This window comes from Arvicanthis niloticus, chromosome 12, assembly GCF_011762505.2.
Source record: "Arvicanthis niloticus isolate mArvNil1 chromosome 12, mArvNil1.pat.X, whole genome shotgun sequence".
Taxonomy (NCBI): Eukaryota; Metazoa; Chordata; class Mammalia; order Rodentia; family Muridae; genus Arvicanthis; species Arvicanthis niloticus.
In genome coordinates this window covers 78,370,095-78,392,802 of record NC_047669.1, presented here as the reverse complement: position 1 = coordinate 78,392,802, position 22,708 = coordinate 78,370,095, and the positions used below count along the sequence as shown (strand labels likewise).

General features: G+C 42.4%; 1 protein-coding gene across 4 annotated transcripts in view; it reads left to right on the top strand.

Annotated features, from left to right (window-relative positions):
* Dscam (DS cell adhesion molecule) overlaps positions 1-22,708 on the top strand; it is a 559,889-nt gene that overhangs the window by 100,326 nt on the left and 436,855 nt on the right. For all 4 annotated transcript variants that reach the window (XM_076943217.1, XM_076943216.1, XM_076943218.1 and 1 more), the window contains exon 2: positions 12,857-13,174. In XM_076943217.1, coding sequence (XP_076799332.1) covers positions 12,857-13,174 — 318 coding nt within the window. The remainder of the gene's footprint in view (positions 1-12,856; positions 13,175-22,708) is intronic.

Below are 22,708 nucleotides of genomic sequence, written 5' to 3'. Positions count from 1 at the left end.
TTGTCTCAGGAAGCTGAGAGGGAGGGTGTGGTGTGTAGTTGGGAGGCAATTCAGAATTGAATTCCTATTGAATGTCCAAGCTGCAAACAACAAACAAACAAACAAAATGCCAGGCAGAGGTTGGTGGAGTATCCAGCCAATTAGCATGCTTTCCTTTTGTTGTATTGGTTAGAGCATTGTGAGACATCAGTGTCTCTGCCTGATGGTTTTCTTATCTCTCATTTTTGTTTGACTCTGCGGAGTGAGCTCACTCTTGAGAAATTCATCTTACTGATGGTCATGTTTTATTTTCTGTTAACTGGCATTGTAGTTTATTGTGCAGTTAAGGTACTCAGAACCAGTAAGGCCCTGTAGGTTCTCCTGTGAACTTTGCTGAGATTACATTGACCCCTATTGGCATGGTGATGTGTTCTGCATGCTGTGCCTGGAGCACGTTGCTGTAAAGTCCAGAGAATGTTCTATGCTAGTCATACTTTTGGTTTTGAATTATTGAGTTCATTAAGTAAATAGCAAACCCAAGTAAAAGAATAGGTAGAAGTAGATGGATAGAAAGAAAGAAGGAAAATATCCAATTAGACACTCAAAATATCCATCAAAAATTATCTGGGAAGCCCTGTTTGGCAGCCAGCTGGAGTTCCCCATTGAGAGTCCTGGGCAGATCAGAGTGTCCTCACATTCCCTAGGGGTGAAGCTTCCACATTAAAGCAACAAATGGCAGCAGATGGTGATGATGTCACAAGTCACACTCAGAACATCTAGCAGATACTGACTGGGGAAGTTGACATCAGTGGAGTTTCTGATTGAGCTTTCTCTCCATGGCTGAGCTCCCGGTGGCTGACCTTCTGGTTTCCTTTTCCCAGTGAGGCATTTTTATCCTGTAGGATAAACAGAGGTGTTTTTTTTTGTTTTTTGTTTTTTTTTTTTTTTTTTGTTTTTTGTTTTTTTTTATGGTTCACCTTCTAGCACTTCCCAAGGAGATGATGTAGTTTTATTCTTAGGCTATCTTGCTCATCATGAGTTTAGGGGCAGCATATCCCCAGACAAGGGAGGACACTTTGAGGTTGAAGTGCTAGGGTCTGAAGTAGGAGTGAAGACCCAGGTTCCAGTGCTAGCTTCTTAGTGAGTTCAAGCAGCACATGACAATTTACCAGTACAGCTATGTGTGTTATGTTTCTGTGTTCTGACTAGTTGTGATGTGAATTATCTCATCTTTTCTACCTGCCCTGTTCTGATTTCCTTTCTAGTATTCCATAGGCTTTTTTTTTCACCACATGCAAATGCCAGGTAAAGACTCATTGAGGTTTCCTCTCTAGCTCTGTCTATACAATGTCTCTCTGTGTGCATTAGTGTCCTCTTAGAAATAAAACAATGTATTTTATTTGTAAGTGTGTGTGTGTGTGAGAGAGAGAGAGAGAGAGAGCAGTGTGTGTGTGTGTGTGTGTGTGTGTATGTGTGTGTCTGCCTATGCATGTGAATATAATGTCTGTAGAGGCCAGCAAGGGCTTTGGGCCCTCAGAGTTGGAGTTACAGTTGGTATAAGCTGCCATATGGGTGGTGGGAGCCAAATCCTTTCCAAGAACAGCCATTGGTCTTAGCCACTGAGCCATCTCTCTGGCTCCTCACACTGTCATCCTAACTCAGCAATTCTGCCTTACCCTTTGGATTGATGTTGGAAATTCGGGAAGTAAGCAGGCCCTGGCTAGCCTACTGCATGCTTTCTTGACTGTATTGCCTGAATATTTGGTTGTAAAGGCAGAAGGTCAAATTCAGTTTCTAGTTTTGTGCCTGTGGCTATTTTATCAGTAGACATGGAGCTACCAGCATTGTCTGCCAAGGACAAGTTTTATCTGGCTCTTATTTCACAAGGAGGTATTTGGTCCAGTACTTCCTCAATGCTGGGGACCTGCAAGCACCATTAACATACCTTAGATAGTGTTCAGCATGCTGCTGCAGAAACACATAGGCACATCTTTATAACCTCATTTGGAATTACTTCTCAAACAGTTGGGAACTTTCCAGGCCATGAGGTGACCACCATTCATCTAATTCCAGTGGTCAGAGCCAGGTCACAGTGAATTTTAAGGCATTAACTCAAACATAAAAGCAGTTTTTGTGTCTCCGAATCAGAGAAAGGTTATGCTTCCCTGACATATTTACCCAAGGCAGAGTTATGTTCCTTTCATTTTGGAAAGCCTTTGCAGAAAGTAGTATACATATCTGCTTATAGGTTTTTATAAAATCAATAGAAGTATTTTGGACCCAAGTAACATGTCCTCTTAAAGTGAGTGTCTGTGGCCCATAAATCTGGTGTCCTGCCTTAGTTCTCAGCACTCTGAAATCTCAGAAGCCATTAACATGCTGACATCCCATAATGCCATTCTGTTTGTTTTCTTCTTTTAGGAGGTGTGAGGGCTCAGACAGGGTCTCACACTATAATCCAGACTGGCCAGGAACTTACTATGTAGTCCAGGCTAGACTCATATTTATAATGATCCTCCTGCCTCCAGTCTCTTAGGTGCTGGAATGACAGGTGTGTCCACCCTTTTGTTTCTAGTACATCATTTTCCTATGGGGTTTAGACCAAGGATTTTACCATCCTCCCATATGTCTTTTGAATTGCTTTCTTTTTTCTATTTCCTTAAATTTTTAAATAGAATACAACAATCATGCTGTCACTGTGTGCTGATCTCAGTGGATGGCACAGGGAAATCTTTGCTAGCTGAAGATAAGAGCAGGCAGATCAAGACAAATTGTGACAGCCACTGGGCTCTCTCTACCTCCTCTCATACCCATTCATTTCTCCACACCTAAATCTAGCACCATGGGTTTGTTCTTACTCTGATTATATTTGATGGGGGAGGGAACAGAGATGGGACTCTCTTGTGCCTGTGTTTTCTTGCTGTTGTTGTTTTGTTTTGTTTTGTTTTGTTTAGCATTACAGTGTAAGAGACTGGGTGTGTAGCTCGATGACTGAACTTGCATGAATTGCTATGTTCCAAGTCAGCATTGCAAACAAATAAACAGAAAACCAACGACCACCACAACCACATAATATGAACTCTAAAGCTGAAACCAAAGCCAAACGGACAAAAACATACAGTATGTACCAGGAGTATAGCAGCACATGTCTGTAATCCCAGAACTCTGAAGACAGAAGCAGGAAGGTGCTCACAAGTTTGAGGCCAGTTTGGGATATATAGTAAGTCTGAAGCCAGCCTGGGATGCCCCTTGAGAACCTGTCTTAAGAATACATAAGGAAACCAACAAGAAATATATAAAGCTTTGTACATGAAAAATACCTCAGAATTTTAAACGTGTATTATTTATTTTATTGTGTGTATCTAAAATGTGCATGTGTGTGTGCACGCATGTGCAGGTATGCATGCAAATTTGTAATTAACATGTAGGTTTTCAATCTGCATCTGGGGTCAAATGCTCTGTCAGATGTCTTTTCCTCATCTTATAAAAACTCCCTGCAGACCCATCTCAGGTCCCATGTCTTCTCATGCTTCTCTCTGTGTTGGGATATAAACCTAAGGATGATTGCTCTTCCCTGTCTGTGGAAAATCTTTTTGGAGCCCTGGATGAATATGCTAACGTGTTGTCCAAGGGCAGTACCCTGAGGCTCACTGTATGAAGCTGGTCTTGTTTCCTCTACCCTGTATCCTCCTCTCTGCTTCATATGACCTTTTTGTTAATGGCTCATCTTTGTGGCCAAGCACCCAAGCTGTCACCGTTGTATAATATGGACTTTCTGCCTTCTTCCCTCTCATTTCTCCCAGGCTCTGTGTACTTATGCTGAGAAGATTATATCTTATGTGTCTGCATGATGGGCCATTCTCCTCTTAGCTGACACAGTAGCTTCCAGGCATCCTGCCTCAATCTTCTCTCCTGTCTATGTTATGTTTCCCATCTCAAACTCTGATCTGGGAAAAACTGTTTTGTTTCAGAACTTGCAATAATACTCTCAACTTCAGAAAACAGCTTTTTGAGAAACAATTTTCTTGCCACAAAATAAACCAAGCAAGAGTATGTAATTCGATGGTTTTAATCTATTCACAAATGTGTAGCCTTTAACAGTCCATTTTGGAGCAGTTTTAACACCCCAGAGAGGAAACCCTGCACCATTTAGCTGTGACTTCCTAGTCACTTGAAACCCCCTCCAGCCCCAGGAAAACCACTGACCTACATTCTCTCTCTAGAATTTCCTCTTCTGGAGACTTCATGTGACTATAATCACATAGTCTGTGCTCCTATGTGGCTTTCAGATCTCAGCATAATACTACCCAGGGTCAGCCTCACTATGGCTTATGTTAGCATTTTATTGCTTTTTTTATTACTGCAGAGTAGTATTCCATTTTATGTATAAACTGCACCTTACATGCCAGACCTCTAATTGATAAACACACCAAATTTGTCCATATTGGTTGTGATAAACATTGTTGATTTGAAAATTTGTATACAGGTCTGTGTGTGGACATACATTTCTATTTCTCTGCAGAATGTACCCAATGGTTTGACTCTCTATTTTCTATAGAATTGAGAATAAGCCAGCTAGCTTTCTGTCAGGACTTTTTGCTATAGCCCATGGCATTGGTGACAATGAGGCTTGATTGTTAATACTCCCAGATCTTGAAGCAGTGGCAGATACCCAGCATGTGTTAAATGAGTATTATATAAAGTGAGAATATAAGAGCATCAACCTCCCCATAGCAGGGCTTCTCCTGAAGGGACATTAAAAAACATCTCTCCACCCCAGGTTAGAGAGCACCAACAGACTAAAGGGAGAGTTCTATGAAGGTTTAGCTTGGTGAACCAGTAAGGTTTCTTTTTGGGTTATTTACAGAAGCATGGGTGACTCAAATGTGGCCACAGCATGAAAGACTCCCACTGCTTTCATCTGTTACCTCATATATAACTTCAGGAAGGAGAGAGGCAGGCCCCTGAAGATCTCATAGGACACTTCCTATGGATCTCCTGAGCTCTGTGACCTGTCTTCCATGAGGAGCCTATCCCTCCATGAGGGGCCGTGAATAAATCCAGTCTTGTGAGGGTCTCCTGTGGGTCTTCACAGCTGTTCTGCTTCAAGATGGAGTCAGTGTGCTCAGTCGAGAGGAACGACATGGACCCTACATGGGTCAGCCATGTTCCCACATTGCTGCAATGGGTGCTGATTTAATTTCATTTTTCTTGCAGTGACCAATGTGGGGGAAGAGTTCATTTTGCAATTTCAGGTTACAGTCCATCACTGTGGGAAGTCAAAGCAGGCACTGGGAGAACCATGTCCACAGTCAGATGCAGAGAGAGGGTCAGTGCAAGGATCTTCTCTCACACGTTTGCTCTTTGCTTACACTTCATCTTCATTCTTACACAATGTGGGGCCCAGCCCATAAGAGAGTGCCACCAACTTTCAAGCTAGATCTTCCCACCTTACACGATAATCTACACAACCCCCATAGATGTGCCCACCAAGTGCATGATCTAGACTGTTCCTTGCTGAGACTTCCCATGTGATTCTAAGGTTTAATCAAAGTTGGCAGTTAAAACTGCTCAGCACAGGAACCTTCCCAGTTTTCTTCTGACTGAGACACCTGGAGTCTCAGTATGTTATATTTTCTGTTTGTAGTGTTTTCTTTCATCACACAGAAAGCCTTCTCCACCTTCCCTGTCTTGGGTTGCTTAGTTGTGCATGCCACTGGGGCACTTGACCGATAGACTCCTAACTGTTTTCTTAGGCCTCCAGGCTAAAGTGTCCTGGGGAATGGCACTAAATGTGTGTATTGTCAGAGACTTACCCAAGGCCTGGAATACAGATGGTGCTTAATGAACGTTCAGGGTGGGATGGTTTTTGTTATTACCTTTTATATGAGTTTTCACTCACCCATGTCACCTGACCATGTCTACATTTTAAGGAAGCTGAGCATGGATTTGTTTTTCTTTTGTGTGGAACATTCTCTGTCACTGGTGTCTGTACCATATGTGATAGCTATAACATAGTGCCAAGTCTGCAGCTGAGGGAAGACGTCTCTGGAGCCCGACCCTCTGGCTGCTTTCCGTGGGTTCCCCAGGATCTCACACAAGCTCGTGCCAAACAGTCTGTTTAGCTTTCTGTTGTTTTTGACATATATAATTCACTTGGAGGCTGACTGAGCCCTGAGTAGTAAAAGAGATGACAGAGGGACCAGGGGCAACTCTATGGCATGAAATTTCACTATTCCAAGTTTACACATGACCCCATAAACAGTAGACAAAATCATTCTGGACAAATAAGGGCTTCCATTTGCCTGAGGCTGGAAAATGTATACTCTCTTTTGGCATTTAGTCTAGGCTCCACCCCACAGTTACCAGGCAACAGCCAGGTCTGCCTGCTTTGCCTCTTCTCTCTCTTGCCCTCTTGCTCTTGCTCCTTACCCTCTCTCTCCTCATTCCCCTCCCCCTTCTCTCTATGTGCTCATGGCCAGCCTCTCCTCCTCTCTCTCTCTCTCTCTCTCTCTCTCTCTCTCTCTCTCTCTCTCTCTGCCTCTCTGTCTCATCTCTGTCTCTCTCTGCCTCTCTGTCTCATCTCTGTCTCTGTCTCTCTCTGCCTCTCTGTCTTGTCTCTGTCTCTGTCTCTGTCTCTCTCTCTCTCTCTCTCTCTCTCTCTCTCTCTCTCTCTCTCTCTGTGTGTGTGTGTGTGTGTGTGTGTGTGTGTGTGTTTGTAGCCCTGGCTAGCCTAAAAACTCACTATATAGACCAGAGTGGCCTTGAATTCACAGAGATCCACCAGCCTCTGCCTCCTGGAAGCAGGGCCTAAAGGTGTTCACAACCATGCTTGTCTGCTTAGTTTAAAGAATAGATTTATGTTATATTATTAAGCCCACTGGTATGAGGTCAAAGAGGGATGAAGAGCTTAAAAATATAAGTGACCAGGAATCTTCAGATGTCTTAACTCTTTGCCAAGATTAAATATTTTTCACCTTTTTTTTATACAATCATCTAAAACATTTTGCAAGCTGGCTCTTGGAATGTGGCCTTCAACAACACACTGTACATTTAATTGAGCAATATTTCTTATATGCATTTATAGTTTCAAAGATTTGGCTATTCTTGGCATTACTACTTTCAGGATAGGGAAGGATAAATTCAGATATGACCAAGTTTTATTTAGTTCACATTACACACAATTGAGTTGGCAGAAGATTAATGCGGGGGAAAAAATCCCCAGAAATCTGGGTGGAATTAATTAGCCCTGAAGAATGACAGTTACCTCATTCCTAACAATATGTTTGGGGTAATGTCAGTTTCTTAGAAAGCTCAAATGTAAAATTACAGTGCTAGCATCCACGTTTTTATTTGAGTTGAAAACTGCAATGTTGAGCTACAGTCTCTGTTCTGATCTAAGCAGATCTCTCAGCTAGTGATGATTTTCATATTCTGACTTGGGAAGCTTTGCTAGAGACTTCTTCTCACTGCCAAGTCCTCAAAGGATCTCACTTTCACACAATGTGTTTTTCTCCATGTTTTTCTCAAGAATGGCAGCTATCCTTTCCCCTGGTGTAGTTGTCCCTAGCTGTGCTCAGACCCAGGGTCACCAAAAGAAAGAAGCATGTCCCCTCTCAGATGTCTGGAGAAGCCCAAACCTCATGCACAAACTTTCTACCTAAGAATGGGTCTCATAGAGTCAACCATGTTATTATAGTAACCAAGAGAGACATGGAAGGAGCTGGGGTTATATGGAATGATGTTTGCATGGTTTGTTGCATGTCCTAGAAGGAGCTGGGGTTATATGGAATGATGTTTGCATGGTTTGTTGCATGTCCTAGAAGGAGCTGGGGTTATATGGAATGATGTTTGCATGGTTTGTTGCATGTCCTAGAAGGGCTGAGTGAACAAAATGTAAGAGGAAGATGACTTCCATCTCTCCCATCTTGCTCTCCATTACTAGGATAGGGTGCTGGTGCACAGTGCTGAAATGACTGGCCATGTGATCATCTGTTTGCCTTTGAAATAGTGCTCACAGATGAGAACAAGCCTCACTGTCTTACTTGCTCAGCACCACAGGCCACCCGTGAAATATCTAACAGTATGGCTCCTGTTCAAAGCTGATGCCAGCCTGCATCTCCTTATGATGCTCTCCAACCAATGCACCTTTTGAAAAAAGTGTATGTGCTTATGCATGCAGGTGCATGTGGTAGGTAAATATGCATGCATGTAGGTGTGTATGTATCTAGATCAGAGGACAGATTTTTGGAATAATTTCTCTCTCCCCCTTTGTTGTAAGGCCTCTCTTGTGTCTGCCATGGTTTGTACTCTAGACCTGCTGGCCTGTGGCCTTCCAGATCATTCTTTTATCTTCTCCTCCTATCTTGCTTTGGAAGTGTTAGGATCACAGATGCACACCATGACATCTAGCTATTTTTTGTGTGGAATCTGTGCCAAGATCAGGTCATTGGGCTCATGTGAGCAAGCCCTTTTACCCACTGAGCAATCTTGCTGGTCCCCACATTAACTTTTTTGAGCCAAGGTTACTCACTGTCCTGGTACTTGCCACCTCCCTAGCACTGGGATTGCCAGCCTGTGATACCACAAGTGGCCTTTTAAATATGGGTCCTGAGTAACAAACCCAGGTCTTTATAGTTGTAAGGCAAGCCCTTTACAAGGAACAAACCCAGCTCCCACCAATTGTAGTTGCTGAGTCCAGAGTGAATGAAGTTATGAAGCATTCAGTCAGGTATATTAACAAGGGAGAAAGCTGTTCTTTCTGTCTCTTTGGTGATGTTGGGGCTTTCCCAGACAGAAGGCTACAGCTCATGTGGGTACCAATAAGCAGGTTCTTCAATATCTCAGTGCCCTGGAGAAGTCCATCACTAACTAACAGGCATCTGCCAGTCTGTATGGCCCCATGGTCAACATGATATTAACTCTCCTGAACTCTAGGTCTATAAGATTATAGGTCATCTGCCATTGGCCTCAAGGAGGTATTGGAGAAGGGGTATGTGATGCTGTCCACCACCATGAGTTTTGAGATGCACAGATGGATGACATATTCCGATGTGTCTCATCTAGGCTATGTAGACTTTGTGAGAGCAAACATTCATCTCTCCATGGTAAAGGGCTGAGGGTTGTCTTATGACTCTGTATGTCTGCTGGGCGTTAGTCTCTCCTTCTCAGCATCTATACGTAGTCTGTTCTCTAATCATAAATGCTGATTCCAGTATATTTAAAAGACATGTAATTTTGTGAATCGTAAGTTCCATAAGAAACATTCCAAAAGATGGACAGAGTATAAACAGGCATTTGCATTACCACATTAATATGAGATGAGACCGTGGCAACATGAAAGGTAGCATTCATCAGACATTTTTAGAATACTAAGTATTAGAGTCTGTTAAATTCATAAACATCACTTCATTAGATACCTATTTCATTTGCTGAGAGAAATAACCAACAAAGGCAACTTGAGGAAGGAGAGGTTTATTCTGCCTTACAGGTTGAGGCTGAAGTCCATCGTGTTGGACATGACAGAGCAGCAGAGTGTGAGGGGGCTGGACAAACTGTGTCCACAGTCAAGAAACAGAAAGAGATGATGATGCTTGGGTTGCTTTTGATTCAGCCTAGGACCCCATCCCATAACAGCCCCAGTTACATTCATGGTGGGTCTTCCCACCTCTGTCAGAGTTCACTGCAAGCACCCTCACAGTCATGTCCAGAGGTGTATCTCCTGGAAATTCCATGTCCACCAAGTGAACAATGATTAATCATACTTACTTTGTTTATAAAATTTTATGGGATAGAAACATTCATAAAATATAGTCTTGTGTGAACCAGTGATGGAGATACATTCTAAGAAACAATGTAAGAACACATTTTTTCTGATGATGTTGTCAATGGTTTGAGGTGACCTCTTGATATGATCAAGAAATATGAAAAACAAGATTGTCTTAGTACTCTGTTGCTGTGAAGAGAAGCTGTGACCAAGACAACTTTCATTTAAAAAGTAACTGGGGGGCTTGTTTATAGTTTCAGAGGATTCATGCATTATTATCATAATGGAGAAAATAGTGCCAGTCAGGCAGGCATGGCACTGGAGAAGTAGCTGAGAGCTCTATGTTCCGATCCACAGGCAGAAGGGAGAGGAGGAATTAGGGATGGGGAGGAGAGTACAGGGAGGGGGGAGAGATCAAGCTAGAGAGAGGGGGGAGAGGAAGAGAGGGGAAGGGGAAATAGAAAGAGACTAAGGTGTGGGCTGGTGTGGGCTTTTTCTTTAAAATTGGATATTTTATTTATTTATATTTCAAATGCCATCCCCTTTCCTGGTTTCCCCTCTGCAGCCCCCCATCCTTCCCCCCTTACCCTGCTTCTGTAAGGGTAATCCTGCCCCTACCTACCCACTCCCCCCTTACCGCTCTAGCATTTCTCTACATTGGGGCATCAAGCCTTCACAGGACCAAGGGTCTCCCCTCCCATTGATGCCAGATAAGGTCCCTTCAGCTCCTTCAGTCATTCCCCTAACTCCTCCATTGGGGTCCCTGTACTTAGTCTGATGGTTGGCTGCAAGCATCCACATCTGTATTGGTCAGGATTTGGCAGAGCCTCTTAGGAGACAGCTGTATCAGGCTCCTGTCAGCAAGCATTTCTTGGCACCCACAATAGTGTCTGGGTTTTTGAAACCTCAAAGTCTATGCCAGTGATACACCTATTCCGATAAAGCCATACCTCCTAATCCACCCCAATGCTTAATTGGGAACTAAGCATGCAAATATGTGAAACTATGAGGCTAGTTTCCTCCAGAGGACCATACCCTGCCCTCACCACGCCCTTCCCCTCATAGCCTTGTTGTTTTATCACAATGCAAAATGAATTTAGTCCAACTTAAGAAAAGTCCACATAGTCTTTTACAGTCTCAACACTATTTAAACATCTAAAATCTCTTCTGATATCCAAGGCAATCTCCTAGCTGTAACCCTTTATAAAATTAAAACCAAAGAGCAGATCATATGCTTCCAACATACAGTGGCACAGAATATATATTACTATTCCAAAAGAAAGGGAAAAGGGCATAGTGAGGAAATACTGGACCAAAGCAAGACTGAAACCCAAGGGAGAAAACTCCAAATTCTGCCTCTCCATGTCCGATGTCCACGTGCTCTTCAGCTCTGAGTCTCTCTCTTGGGCTGGTTCCATGCTTGGCCTGCAGCTTTCCTTGGCAGGCTCCCCATAGCGCTGGCATCCTCAACTCTCCAACATGATGCAGACTTCACCTTCACAGCTTCAGACAATGGCCTTTCCAGACCTCCAAGAAGGTGTGCCCCTCCCACACATCTGACCTCAGGGCTTTAACTGCAGAGACCCTACAACTTCTTTCTTTCGTCCTTCTTGACTTTAAATCCAGGCTAAAGCTGCCCAGTTCTGTTTGCTGTGGCTGGACTGTTACCCCTCCTCAGATTTCATTTGCATCACTTTCTTTTGTTGATGGTTTCATTCATGGCTTGAGCTACCCTTTGATTCCTTCTAACAATTAGAAGCTTAGCTGGGTAGGGTCTCTGGCCTGACCCCCTTTATCCCTTTTAGCATCAAGCTTTTCTTTACTCTATCTCCATAGACACAGGACTTGGCTCCAATATTACCTATCCCAGTGTTCTTTCTCTCTTCAAACTGTACATTATATATATATATATTTTGCCCCGCTTGCTCCTTTTCACTGTAGATCGGCTAAGAATGACCACTAATAACCATATGACAGTCAATAGGCAGATGAAGAGTAGCTTCAAGTTACCTGCATGCCATGCTACTTACTGTGAGCCCCTTGTCTCTTTTTGAGGTGCATGGTAGCATGCGCATCTACTCTTAGAAGGATGTCTGAGCAACCCTGTTCACTGTCATTACGCATGTTTGTATTTTGGGCTCTAGAAGTTGAGTTTCATTGTTTTGCATAGAAACATGAATCCACGTGTATTTAACATGGAAGGAAAGCACAGACACTCACTAAATGAGCTAAGAAACCCAATGTGTATGGACAGACACATTGATTCGTGGGCATTAAAATAGAAATGATTTAAATCGAAATCTGAGGAAAATAGTTCTGAAAGCTGTGTCCTGTCAAATAGGTACCACAGAGGCATGCTTGTGATCTCTATAAAGAAGCATTTGGTTCTGTGTGTGATTTAACATGGTGTAACTACATAGACAAGGCACTTGGGTAGATAGCCTGTCAGCCTGCAAGGACAGGCATCCATGTCAGAGCAGAGCCTGTAGGGTGGAGGTGTGGAGTAATGCCTTGTCAGAGTTCTCTTTAATACCACAAATTTTGAACAAAAACATACATTACTGCTATGACATTTCCTTGTCTTTTAAGATGCTTTATAAACCATCTTTAATTTTTTTTTTTTAATCTTTTAAAAATGTGTTGTATTTTATTCACGGATGGGTCTCACTGTGGCTGGTAAATGGAACTTTTGATCCTTGGCCTGGCTGTGGGAATTCATGCCCTGCTTGTTGTTATGGAGGGCCCATTGGTAGTTGGACCATGTGCCCCAGAAGAGAGTAAGAACAGCCAGACCTTGGTCTCTAGGAGAGTTGGGCTTTAGTGAGGAGAAGGAGAGGAATCCATGCATCTAAATTTAATACAAAGTCCAGCTTTGGTCACCAGAGAGAAAGTGCAGGCCATGGAGCATGCACTGAGCCTCTTAAGTCCCCCTGAGATTGTCTATTGCATACAGACTATGAACCCAGCATCACTCCTTGCCTCCCAGACCCAGACTCTCTGTAGTATTTTGAGCAATGCTAAGCCATCCAGTCCTATGGGAGTCCCCCGTTGTCTCTCAGAGTACTGCTGAGAGGCCAGGCTGACTGACCCTGTCTGTGTTGTCTCTTGCAGTTTTCAGTGAAGAGCCCCACTCCAGCCTCTACTTTGTCAATGCATCGCTGCAAGAGGTAGTGTTTGCAAGCACGTCGGGGACGCTGGTGCCTTGCCCGGCTGCAGGCATCCCTCCTGTGACTCTCAGATGGTACCTAGCGACGGGCGAGGAGATCTACGATGTCCCCGGGATCCGCCACGTCCATCCCAATGGCACTCTCCAAATTTTCCCCTTTCCTCCTTCAAGCTTCAGCACCTTAATCCATGATAATACTTACTATTGCACAGCTGAAAACCCTTCAGGGAAAATTAGAAGTCAGGATGTCCACATCAAGGCTGGTAAGTACCCCTCTTCCTTGGCCCTACTTGGATGGGAGGAGAATGATCAGGATGGCTGAGGACATGGGGAACCTCATCAGGTCATGAGGACACTTCTGATTGTGATAGTTAGTGTTCCTACACTAGATTTTAGTGTCCCTGAGTGTTGAACCCAACCTTAAGAAATAATGTTTTGTGTGCTGTGGAGAAGACTCTATACATAAGTATGTATGTTTGTATGCTACCGTCAACAGACAAATAAAAATCCAGATGTGACCACATCCCCCAAACCCTAACACTATCCTCTCTTGCTTCATGGCTGCCAGCCTAGCTCTGGGTTCACAGAGAGGTCCTGTCTCATAGGTATGAGGGGAGGATGATGTCATCCACTGGCCTTTTGCCATTAGTATGTGCATGTATGTGCATATGTGTCCAAATGTCACACTCATGCTCACATGGAACTAATTGTTATTGAGTCCCATGACAACTTTATTGTATTCACACATTATGGTACTCTGACTCATGTTTTCACACCTGTGTATATGCTTCCACCCATTTCCCTGCTTGTCCATCCCTTCTCTCACCTTAAGGGAGGGGAAATGGAGAAAATAGAGGTCATGATTTGAGTGGGAAGGAAAACAAACATGGCATAAATGCATGCTGTAATGGAAAGTTATTTATCCAATAGCTTCACTTTTCCATTGACATAAAAAGACTGTGTCCACATTCCTGATGGCATCACACATAGCTGAAACATTTTCTTTTAATGACATATTGTGTCTTTTTAAAAAACCATCATTGCTACAAAGTCGCCCCCCAGATCCTACCTGACATTCATAGACCTGAGGGGTTTCCTGTCAGGTCGACTGATTCAATGCTCGGCACTCACTTGTTTTGTGTAGGTTTGGTGCTGTGGGTAAGAATGTACCTGAACACTGACATTGGGCGTCTTCCTCAGACTCATTCAACGTTATTTTTAAAGATAGGGTCATTCAATGAGACTTAGCTCATTGATTTGTGTAGGCTAGCTGGTTAATGAGTTCCAGGAATCTGCCTGCCTCTGTTCCCCTGATTCCCCAGCCATGGGATTGCAAGGATGTGCTATCACACCCAGGTTTTACACGGGGTCTAAGGATCCCAACCCAGGACCTTATACTTACTCATAAAGCATTTTATCCACTGAGCTATCACTCTTGTCCCTCACTTCAGTTTTCTCTAAGTTTGTCCCAGAACCAACTGCTTGCATTGGCTACTGAAGCTTTGAAGGGACTGATGTGGTACCAGTGTAGCTGGTGTCTCTTTGACATAGCTGCATGGTTGCTGTTGGTGTGCTAGGAACTGACAGGATGTCTTTGTCAGTTTGAACTTGAAACTCTACACCCATGTCCCCCTACCATCTTTCCTTACTTAATTTTGCTTTCTATTATGAACACATTATATTTGCATCCATTCTTTATTTCTGTTCATTTAATTACTCTTCAGTACTAGGGGTTGAACACAGGAACTCTCACAGACTGAGCCCACACTTGGCATCAGAGCAACGCTCTCGCCACCACCTTAATCTTTTAGATTGTTTATTGAATGCTTGCAAATGCTGCTCCTGGCATGTGTAAAGACAGAGTCACATGGTACTCCAAGGGCAGATGAGGAGCACAGTGTTGCTTCATTGAGGCTGAATGGAGCTGAAGGAGTTCTCTTTTATGGGGTCACCTATGTCACCCATCAGAATTGTTCTAGGCTGCTGTTGGCTGTGGGGAGCCGACAGAAGGTGGCTATCACCCTTGCAGCCATCTTGAGCCATATACCCTGACAAGAGGCTTGATTACATCAGCCTACAACAGCTGATCACACTCTGATAACATCTTGTTTTAGATACCCAGGATCTTCCCTTGGGTGTGTGAGACTGTGATTTAGAGCCAAGACTTAAAGGTGTGACTTAGGGATCAGATTTAGAGACAAGGCCTAAGGGCATGACTTAAAGGCATGATTTAAGGGCGTGGCTTAGAAGTAAGATATAAAAGGTGAGAGGCAGACAGAAGAGTAGAGTACAACTTGGAACCAGGAATTAGGTTAGAGAGTACAACTTAGAGTACAACTTGGAGTAGGAATTAGACACTGAGGAAGAAGACACTTGGACTAGAGAACTCAGAAGAAATGATTATTATTCGGTATTAAGCACTTGGCACTTGGGACTAGAGACTAGGAACTAGGGACTAGGAACTCAAGACTTGGGACTTGGAGAGAAGAAGAGAGACTGAAGAATAAATGGGATTGAATCACACTCTGTCTGGTCTCCATTCTTCAAGTCCATCCTCACTCTCTCTCTTGCTGAACCCTGACCAGAGGACTGAAGCAGCTTGGGGCAGTGCAGGCTCTAACAATTTAGCCCCCAAGGCTTTTGGCAGTGTGAGTTCCAACACTGATAGAGCGGTCCGAGACATTTTGGCCCCCAAACGTGGGGTAGTGCAGTTCTCAACATTTCTGGCCCCCAAGCGTGGGCCAGCTTGGGCCGCAACAGTTGGCATTATTCTGGAATGATCCAGTGCACCCTCACTTTTTTTTTCACAGCATGGAGTTCACATTCTCATCAATGCTCTACAGTTTGTTTTATTTTTAAATTTATCCTTTGAAAATTTAATACATGTATATGATGTATTGGGGGATATTTGCCCCTACCTCATTTCCCCTCTAGTTTCTCCTGGATCCACCCAAACATCCTCCTTCATCTATCTATCTATCTATCTATCTATCTATCTATCTATCTATTATTGTTGCCCATATGCACATGGGTCAAGGGCCATCCTCTGGACCATAGTCAACTTATCACTCTTGGAGAAAACCTACTCCCCCTTCTTCTTGAGTAGCTAAAGGCTGCCAATATCACCTTAGTCTTAGACAGAGATGGGGTTGTGATTCCCTCCCCTTCCATGCTCAAACGTTGGATGTATTGATCATGTACATGTCTTATATAGGCAACCACAGCTGCTCTGCATCTATGAATGTAACAAACCTGTCCTGTTTTACCCTGATTCTCTCTGACCTCTGGTTCTTACAGTCTTTGTGGGATGTTGATTCAGGCTTCCGTGCCTGAAAGTGGAGGTGTTTCCACTTACTATGCCTCATTAACTTGAAATATTAATTCTAACATAAAACACTTCCTTGTCCACAGACTGGGTACACATGGGCCACTGTCATGCTACCGGCCCTTGCCTGTCTCTGTGTGCCAATTAGCAGTTTTAGGAGCTCAGGAAGGGCAAACATGTCCAGCACATGCTTCCTCCTGAGCAAACTGGAGCTAATGACATTAACTTATGCCCCATGTGAAGTAGCAGGGGGCATTTATGTGAACCAACAACAAAACAAAGGGGAAGCATCTGGAAAGGTACAAATACACAAGCCCACAGCTCCCAGGACTGGGCCCTGGATGAGCAAGAACCAGCCAGCCTGTGATTTGCCTTTGTACTGTCTCATGTTTCCTGATGGAAGACACAGAAGTGTGTGTGTGTGTGCGTGTGTGTGTGTGCGTGTGTGCGTGTGTGCGTGTGTGCGTGTGTGTGTGTGTGTGTGTGTAGCAGTTTCATTCATAGGTGTGCGAGCAAGAGCTGCAGAGAGAGCCATCAAAGTGGACAGATAAGGATGAAGAATCTCTTCTATATTAATGGTTAGCAGGGCTCATCTGAGGCCTGTCTTCTCAACCAGAGTCAACCCTGACCTCCACATTTATCATCCAGTGACCAGTTTCAGCAGGAACCCTGATAAGCCATTCCCTGGTAGCTGATTAAGTTACTGACCACTGCCTCTCTTGCTGCATTTAATGCATATGTTTTTGGGTGTGCCTTTTTCAAGAACAGTGCTTGGCCAGTTTAGGAACAATTTACCTATCTTTGATGTCTCTTTGTACTAATTTTATATCATTGAGAGAATAATTGAATATTTAAGCAAAGAGGATACTGATGTCTTCTGTGGTGTGTGGAAGGGAAACATCTGACAGCGTTAAAACAGCATAAAGTCAGGAAAATCTAATAACACAATTCTTTTACTAAGCATGTCATGGCATAATACCACCCTTCTGGAGAGGATGATGGGGTAAAGATACATACTATTAAGTCTGAAATAGTATTAAAGTATCTAACCAGGGAGTTATAGTGAATAAGTCAAGCAAGAAGGGAAATGGTAGTCATTAAAAAATATCTAAAGCTTGGGACTGGAGCGGCAGCTCAGCAGTTAAGAGCACTGGCTGCTCTGGCAGAGGACTTGGGTTCTGTTCTCAGCACCCACATAGCAGCTTACTACCAACTGTAACTTCAGTTCCAGGGGATCTCATACCCTCTTCTGGGCTCTATGGTCACTGTACACACATGCTACATAGACATAAGTGCATGAAAAACACATATACATATAAAAACTAAATCTAAAACAGTAATAATCCAAAACAGAGAAGAAAATTTAAAAAATAAGCAGAGATCAGAGATGAAGAAGGAATCAAAGAGCAACACTATGAAATCAAATGTAAGGATATTCAGTGCTAACATCACATGTGAACACTCAAGTCATGCTAATCACAAGGCAAGACTGGGTTTGGCTCTGCTTAAGAGAAATTCTTTTAAAACATAAATACATAAAGAATTAATTAGTCTCTTGTCTGTTGCTTAACTAAGTACCTGAAGCCACAAGCTTTTTTTTTTTTTTTTTCTCAGAGAAGTGTATTTATCTCATGTTTTGAGGGCTGCTACTCCTGGTGAGGGCCTCTTAACCTGGTCACAACATGGCAGAAAATGAAAGAGGAGTTACTACATGGACTCATAAGAAACAAGTTTCAGGACCAGGTTGATTCTTCTCATAGCAACTTGGTCTCATGGTAACTGAATGGTATGCCATAAAAAGTACATCAGTCCCTTCCAGAGGCTGCACTATTCAAAACCCACTCATCTCCCACGATAGTGTACCTCATTAAGCTCCCAATATCTGTTATCACCATCACATTGGGGAGGAAGCTTTCAGAACATGGATCTTTAGTGAGCACACTCCTGTCATGTACAAATCACAAAATATACATTCAAAGTAAAAGGATAGGGAAATACCATGGCCATGCAGACAAATCAGGGTAAACCACTGCCAGAAAGATGAAGTAGATTTACCATTGATTAGCAAGGAGCTATGTTTTATATCCAAGAATAACACACAGCTAAAGAAGCCATTTCATAAGGAAAAAAAGATAAATTAATTAAGATGGCATGACTCTTGTAAATTTTATGCACCAGACAACAGAACATCAAAGCACATAGAGTGCACGCTTGGTGTAGCATTGGCGAGGTGAGTCAGAATTACAGCTGAAGAACCCAATGCCCATCTGTTCATGATTGATAGAAGCAGAAACAGAACAAATAGAAGGGATAAAGAACCCTTGAAAGAGATCACCAGTCAACTTGGGCAGCTCATACTTGAATTAAGAAGTGTCAATCTTCTGGGACACACAGATATTTGCTATAACATACAGCACATTCTGGGCAGTAAAACAGGTTTCAGATGACCCTTAAATCAAGTCACATGATGCATGTCATTTGATTACAGTAGAATTAAATTAGAAAATAATAACAAAATCTCTGTGAAATGACCAAAGATTTGGGTACAAAATAAACTTCTAAATACTATATATTTTAGGAATAGAGAGATGGCTCAGGGGTCAAGATCTCTTCCCAGTTATTAGGAGAACTGGAGTTTGGTTTCCAGAAAATGCCATATGGTTCACAGCTACCTGTACTTCTAGCTCTATAGGATCCAGAAGCCTCTTCAAGTCTCTGTGGATACCCACATGTGAATTTCTAGACACACACACACACACACACACACACACACACACACACACCTAGTAATAACAAACTGTATTTCAAAAAAGTAGAAGAAAAACTAATAGTTTTCAAAGATAATATAATTTTGGATCAATCCAAGGGCCACAAGATAGTTTAAAAAGTCTGGTGGGTGGAGGAGGGGTTTGAGTGCTGTGGAATGCTACTTTGTAGCACTCCTGAAATCACAACAGCTGTGGTTACCTGCATCTGACCTGGACAAGATCATGTATTGAAAAGAGAAGGGACTCACAAGACCCAGCCCAGCCCCTTTCTGAGAATCTATTGGCAGTTAACAGTTGCTGGGAGAGAAAGAGACATCTTCCTTAGTATTGAAACCACAGCTAAGAGGCTCACATTTCTGTAATAGCACCTCACGCTCCTATAAGCAACCCTAATGAGATTCACTTCATCACCAAAGAAATAAAATATCCATGAAAGTGAAAGGGAGATGAGTTACATTGGGAAGTGAACACAACAGTGTAACAGGGTAAATATACTCAAATGCATTATGTACATGTATGAAAATGCCACAAGGAAACCCATTCTTATGCATAATTCATATATATTAATACAAATGTTACAAAAATAATTGTGGGAATCTTACCAAAGCAATGCACAGGTGGAATGCATAACTCTGAACACCTGTGGCATTACATGTACAGAAACGTTTCGAATGATGGTCTCATTTTCAACCTAAATATAAAGAGGAAATTAAGAGTATATCAGAAAGAGAACAAAGATCATAGTGGAAACAAAGAGAGGAAGGTCCAGAAAATGTTAGAGAACAGCATGGAATTAGAAGTGGGTTCTTTCAAGGGGTTGATAAAATGTACACACTGCTGGTCAGATAGAAGAAGCAAACAAGAAAGAACTTGGTGCCAATACCAAGACTGAAAGAGATGACTGCTATACACTGGGAAGGACTTTCACACACATTTTACAAGTATTAAATGATAATAACTGAATATTATATATATGTGTGTATATATACACACACATACATATATAAATTCAACAATATATGAAATGAACTATCTGTCTGAAAATTAAAAATCTCGGAACTCCCTCAAGAGTTAAAGAATTGTTGCTCTCCCCATGGGGCCGCAAACCCTTTCAGCTCCTTCAGTCTTCTTTCTAACTCCTACATTTGGAAACCCATGATCAGTTCAATGGATAGCTGTGAGCATCTGCCTCTGTATAGGTCAGGCTCTGGCAGACCTCTAAGGAGACAGCTATATCAGGCTACTGTCAGCATGTACTTCCTGGCATCCACATCAGTGTCTGCCTTTGGTGACTGCACATGGGATGGATACCCAGGTGGAGCAGTCTCTGGACTGTCCCTCCTTCAGGTTCTGTCCTTCTCTTTGTCTCCATATTTGCTCCCATGAGTATTTTGTTACTCCTTCTAAGAAGGACTGAAGCACCCACACTTTGGTCTTCCTTCTTCATGAGCTTCACATGGTCTGTGAGTTGTATCTTGGGTATTATGAGCTTTTGGGCTAATATCCAATTATCAGCGAGTGCATGCCATGTGTGTTCTTTTGTGTTTAGGTTACCTTACTCAGGATGATATTTTCTAGTTCCATCCATTTTCCTAAGAATTTCTCAAATTCATTGTTTTTAATAGTTGAGTAATACTCCATTGTGTAAATGTACCACATTTTCTGTATCTATCCCTCTGTTGAAGGACATCTTGGTTTTTTCCAGCTAATGGCTATTATAAATAAGGTTGCTATGAACATAGTGGAGCATATGTCCTTGTTATATGTTGGAACATCTTCTGGGTATATGCCCAGGAGTGGTATAGCTGGGTCCTCAGGTAATGCTATGTCCAATTTTCTGAGGAACTGCCAGACTGATTTCCAGAGTGGTTGTATCAGCTTGCAATCCCACCAACAATGGAGGAGTGTTCCTCTTTCTCCACATCCTCACCAGCATCTGCTACCACCTGAGGTTTTGATCTTAGCCATTCTGACTGGTGTGAGGTGGAATCTCAGGGTTGATTTGCATTTCCCTGATGACTAAGGATGTTGACCATTTCTTTAGGTGCTTCTTAGCCATTTGATTTTCCTCAGTTGAAAATTCTTTGTTTAGCTCTGTACCCCATTTTTAATAGGATTATTTGGTTGTCTGGGGTCTAATTTCTTGAGTTCTTTGTATATATTGGATATTAGCCCTCTATCAGAAATGGGATTGATAAAGATCTTTTCCCAATCTGTTGGTTGCCATTTTGTCCTATTGACAGTGTCCTTTGCCTTACAGAATTTTTGCAATTTTATGAGGTCCTATTTGTCAATTCTTGATCTTAGAGCATAAGCCATTGGTGTTCTGTTCAGCAACAATATCAACCAACCAGAACTCCCAGGGTCTAAACCATCAGCCTGGGACCACATAGGGAAGGACCCATGGTTCCAGCTGTATATGTAGGGGAAGATGGCCTTGTTGGGCATAGGTGAGACAGGAGGTCCTTTGTCCCATGAAGGCTGGAGACCCCAGTGTGGGGGAATTAGAGGGTAGGGAGGTGGGAGTGGGTGGGTGGGAGCACATCCTCATTCTCATAGAAGCAGGAGGAGGGGGGATAGGATGGGGGTTCTTGGGTGGGGGGAAATGGGGAAGGGGGATAATATCTGAAATGTAAATAAAATATTCAATAATAAATAAAGAAAGAAAAAATAAGATAAAATGAAATTAAAAAAGAGTTAAAGAATTGAATTTATGAACCAAAATTTCCTATGATAAAAATATGTGGATTTACTTTTACTTCTAATATTTAAGACAGAAGTAATAAAAATTCTAGTGTGAATATTCCAGGAAATTGAGCAAGAATTATTATTTCCTCATTTTAGACTAACATTATCCCAGTCCTAATCATGACACAGGTATTATAAGAAAGTGAAACTATAAATAAGTGTCTCTCAAATGTTGTTATAAAATTTCTCAAACTTTCAGCAAATTGAATTGAATAACATATAAGAACAATTTACTATGTCCACTCAAGGAGTGTCTCCAGCAGGCAAGAATGGCTTCAGACTTGGAAGCTGATCAGTGAATTCACTCTAACGACATATCAAAACTAAAAACAGTGAAATCATTTCAAGTGGTACAGAAAATTATTAACAAGTCCCACATTCCACGATGATGGAACAGACATCTCAGAAGACTTTGATCAGGAGAGAATTTTTTCATTCTAACAAAATCAGAAATCCAGGTCTGCTTAGCACCAGAAATGGAGGCCAAAGAGTACATGCTTCCCTGTAAATCAGAAGCAATACTAGATTCTACTCTGACTGTTACAACTTCTTTGGAAGTTGTAGCAAGGACAGTGTAACAATGTTAAAAAATATATAAGTTTAAGATGGAGACCCAGCTCAGTGAACAAAGAGCTTACTGTGCAGTTATGAGGAGGGTGTTGGGATCCTCACTACATGCAGGAAGGGTGTGGTGCCACCGGTTATTCAACTGGGAACATGAAGTGGGATCTCTCACTTTATTAATAAGATAGAGGGTGATTGAGAACGACTCCAGATCTCAGCCTCAGGCCTCCATATGCCTGTGCACACACATAAATATACACCAAACACCAAAATTCAATACACCTTCCTCCACCCCTCAAAATAAAAAACATATGCCTATTTTTGATAATATAATTATGAAAGTGATCTATTTAAAAACTACTGGGGCTAATAAGTGAGTTTGTAATTTTCAA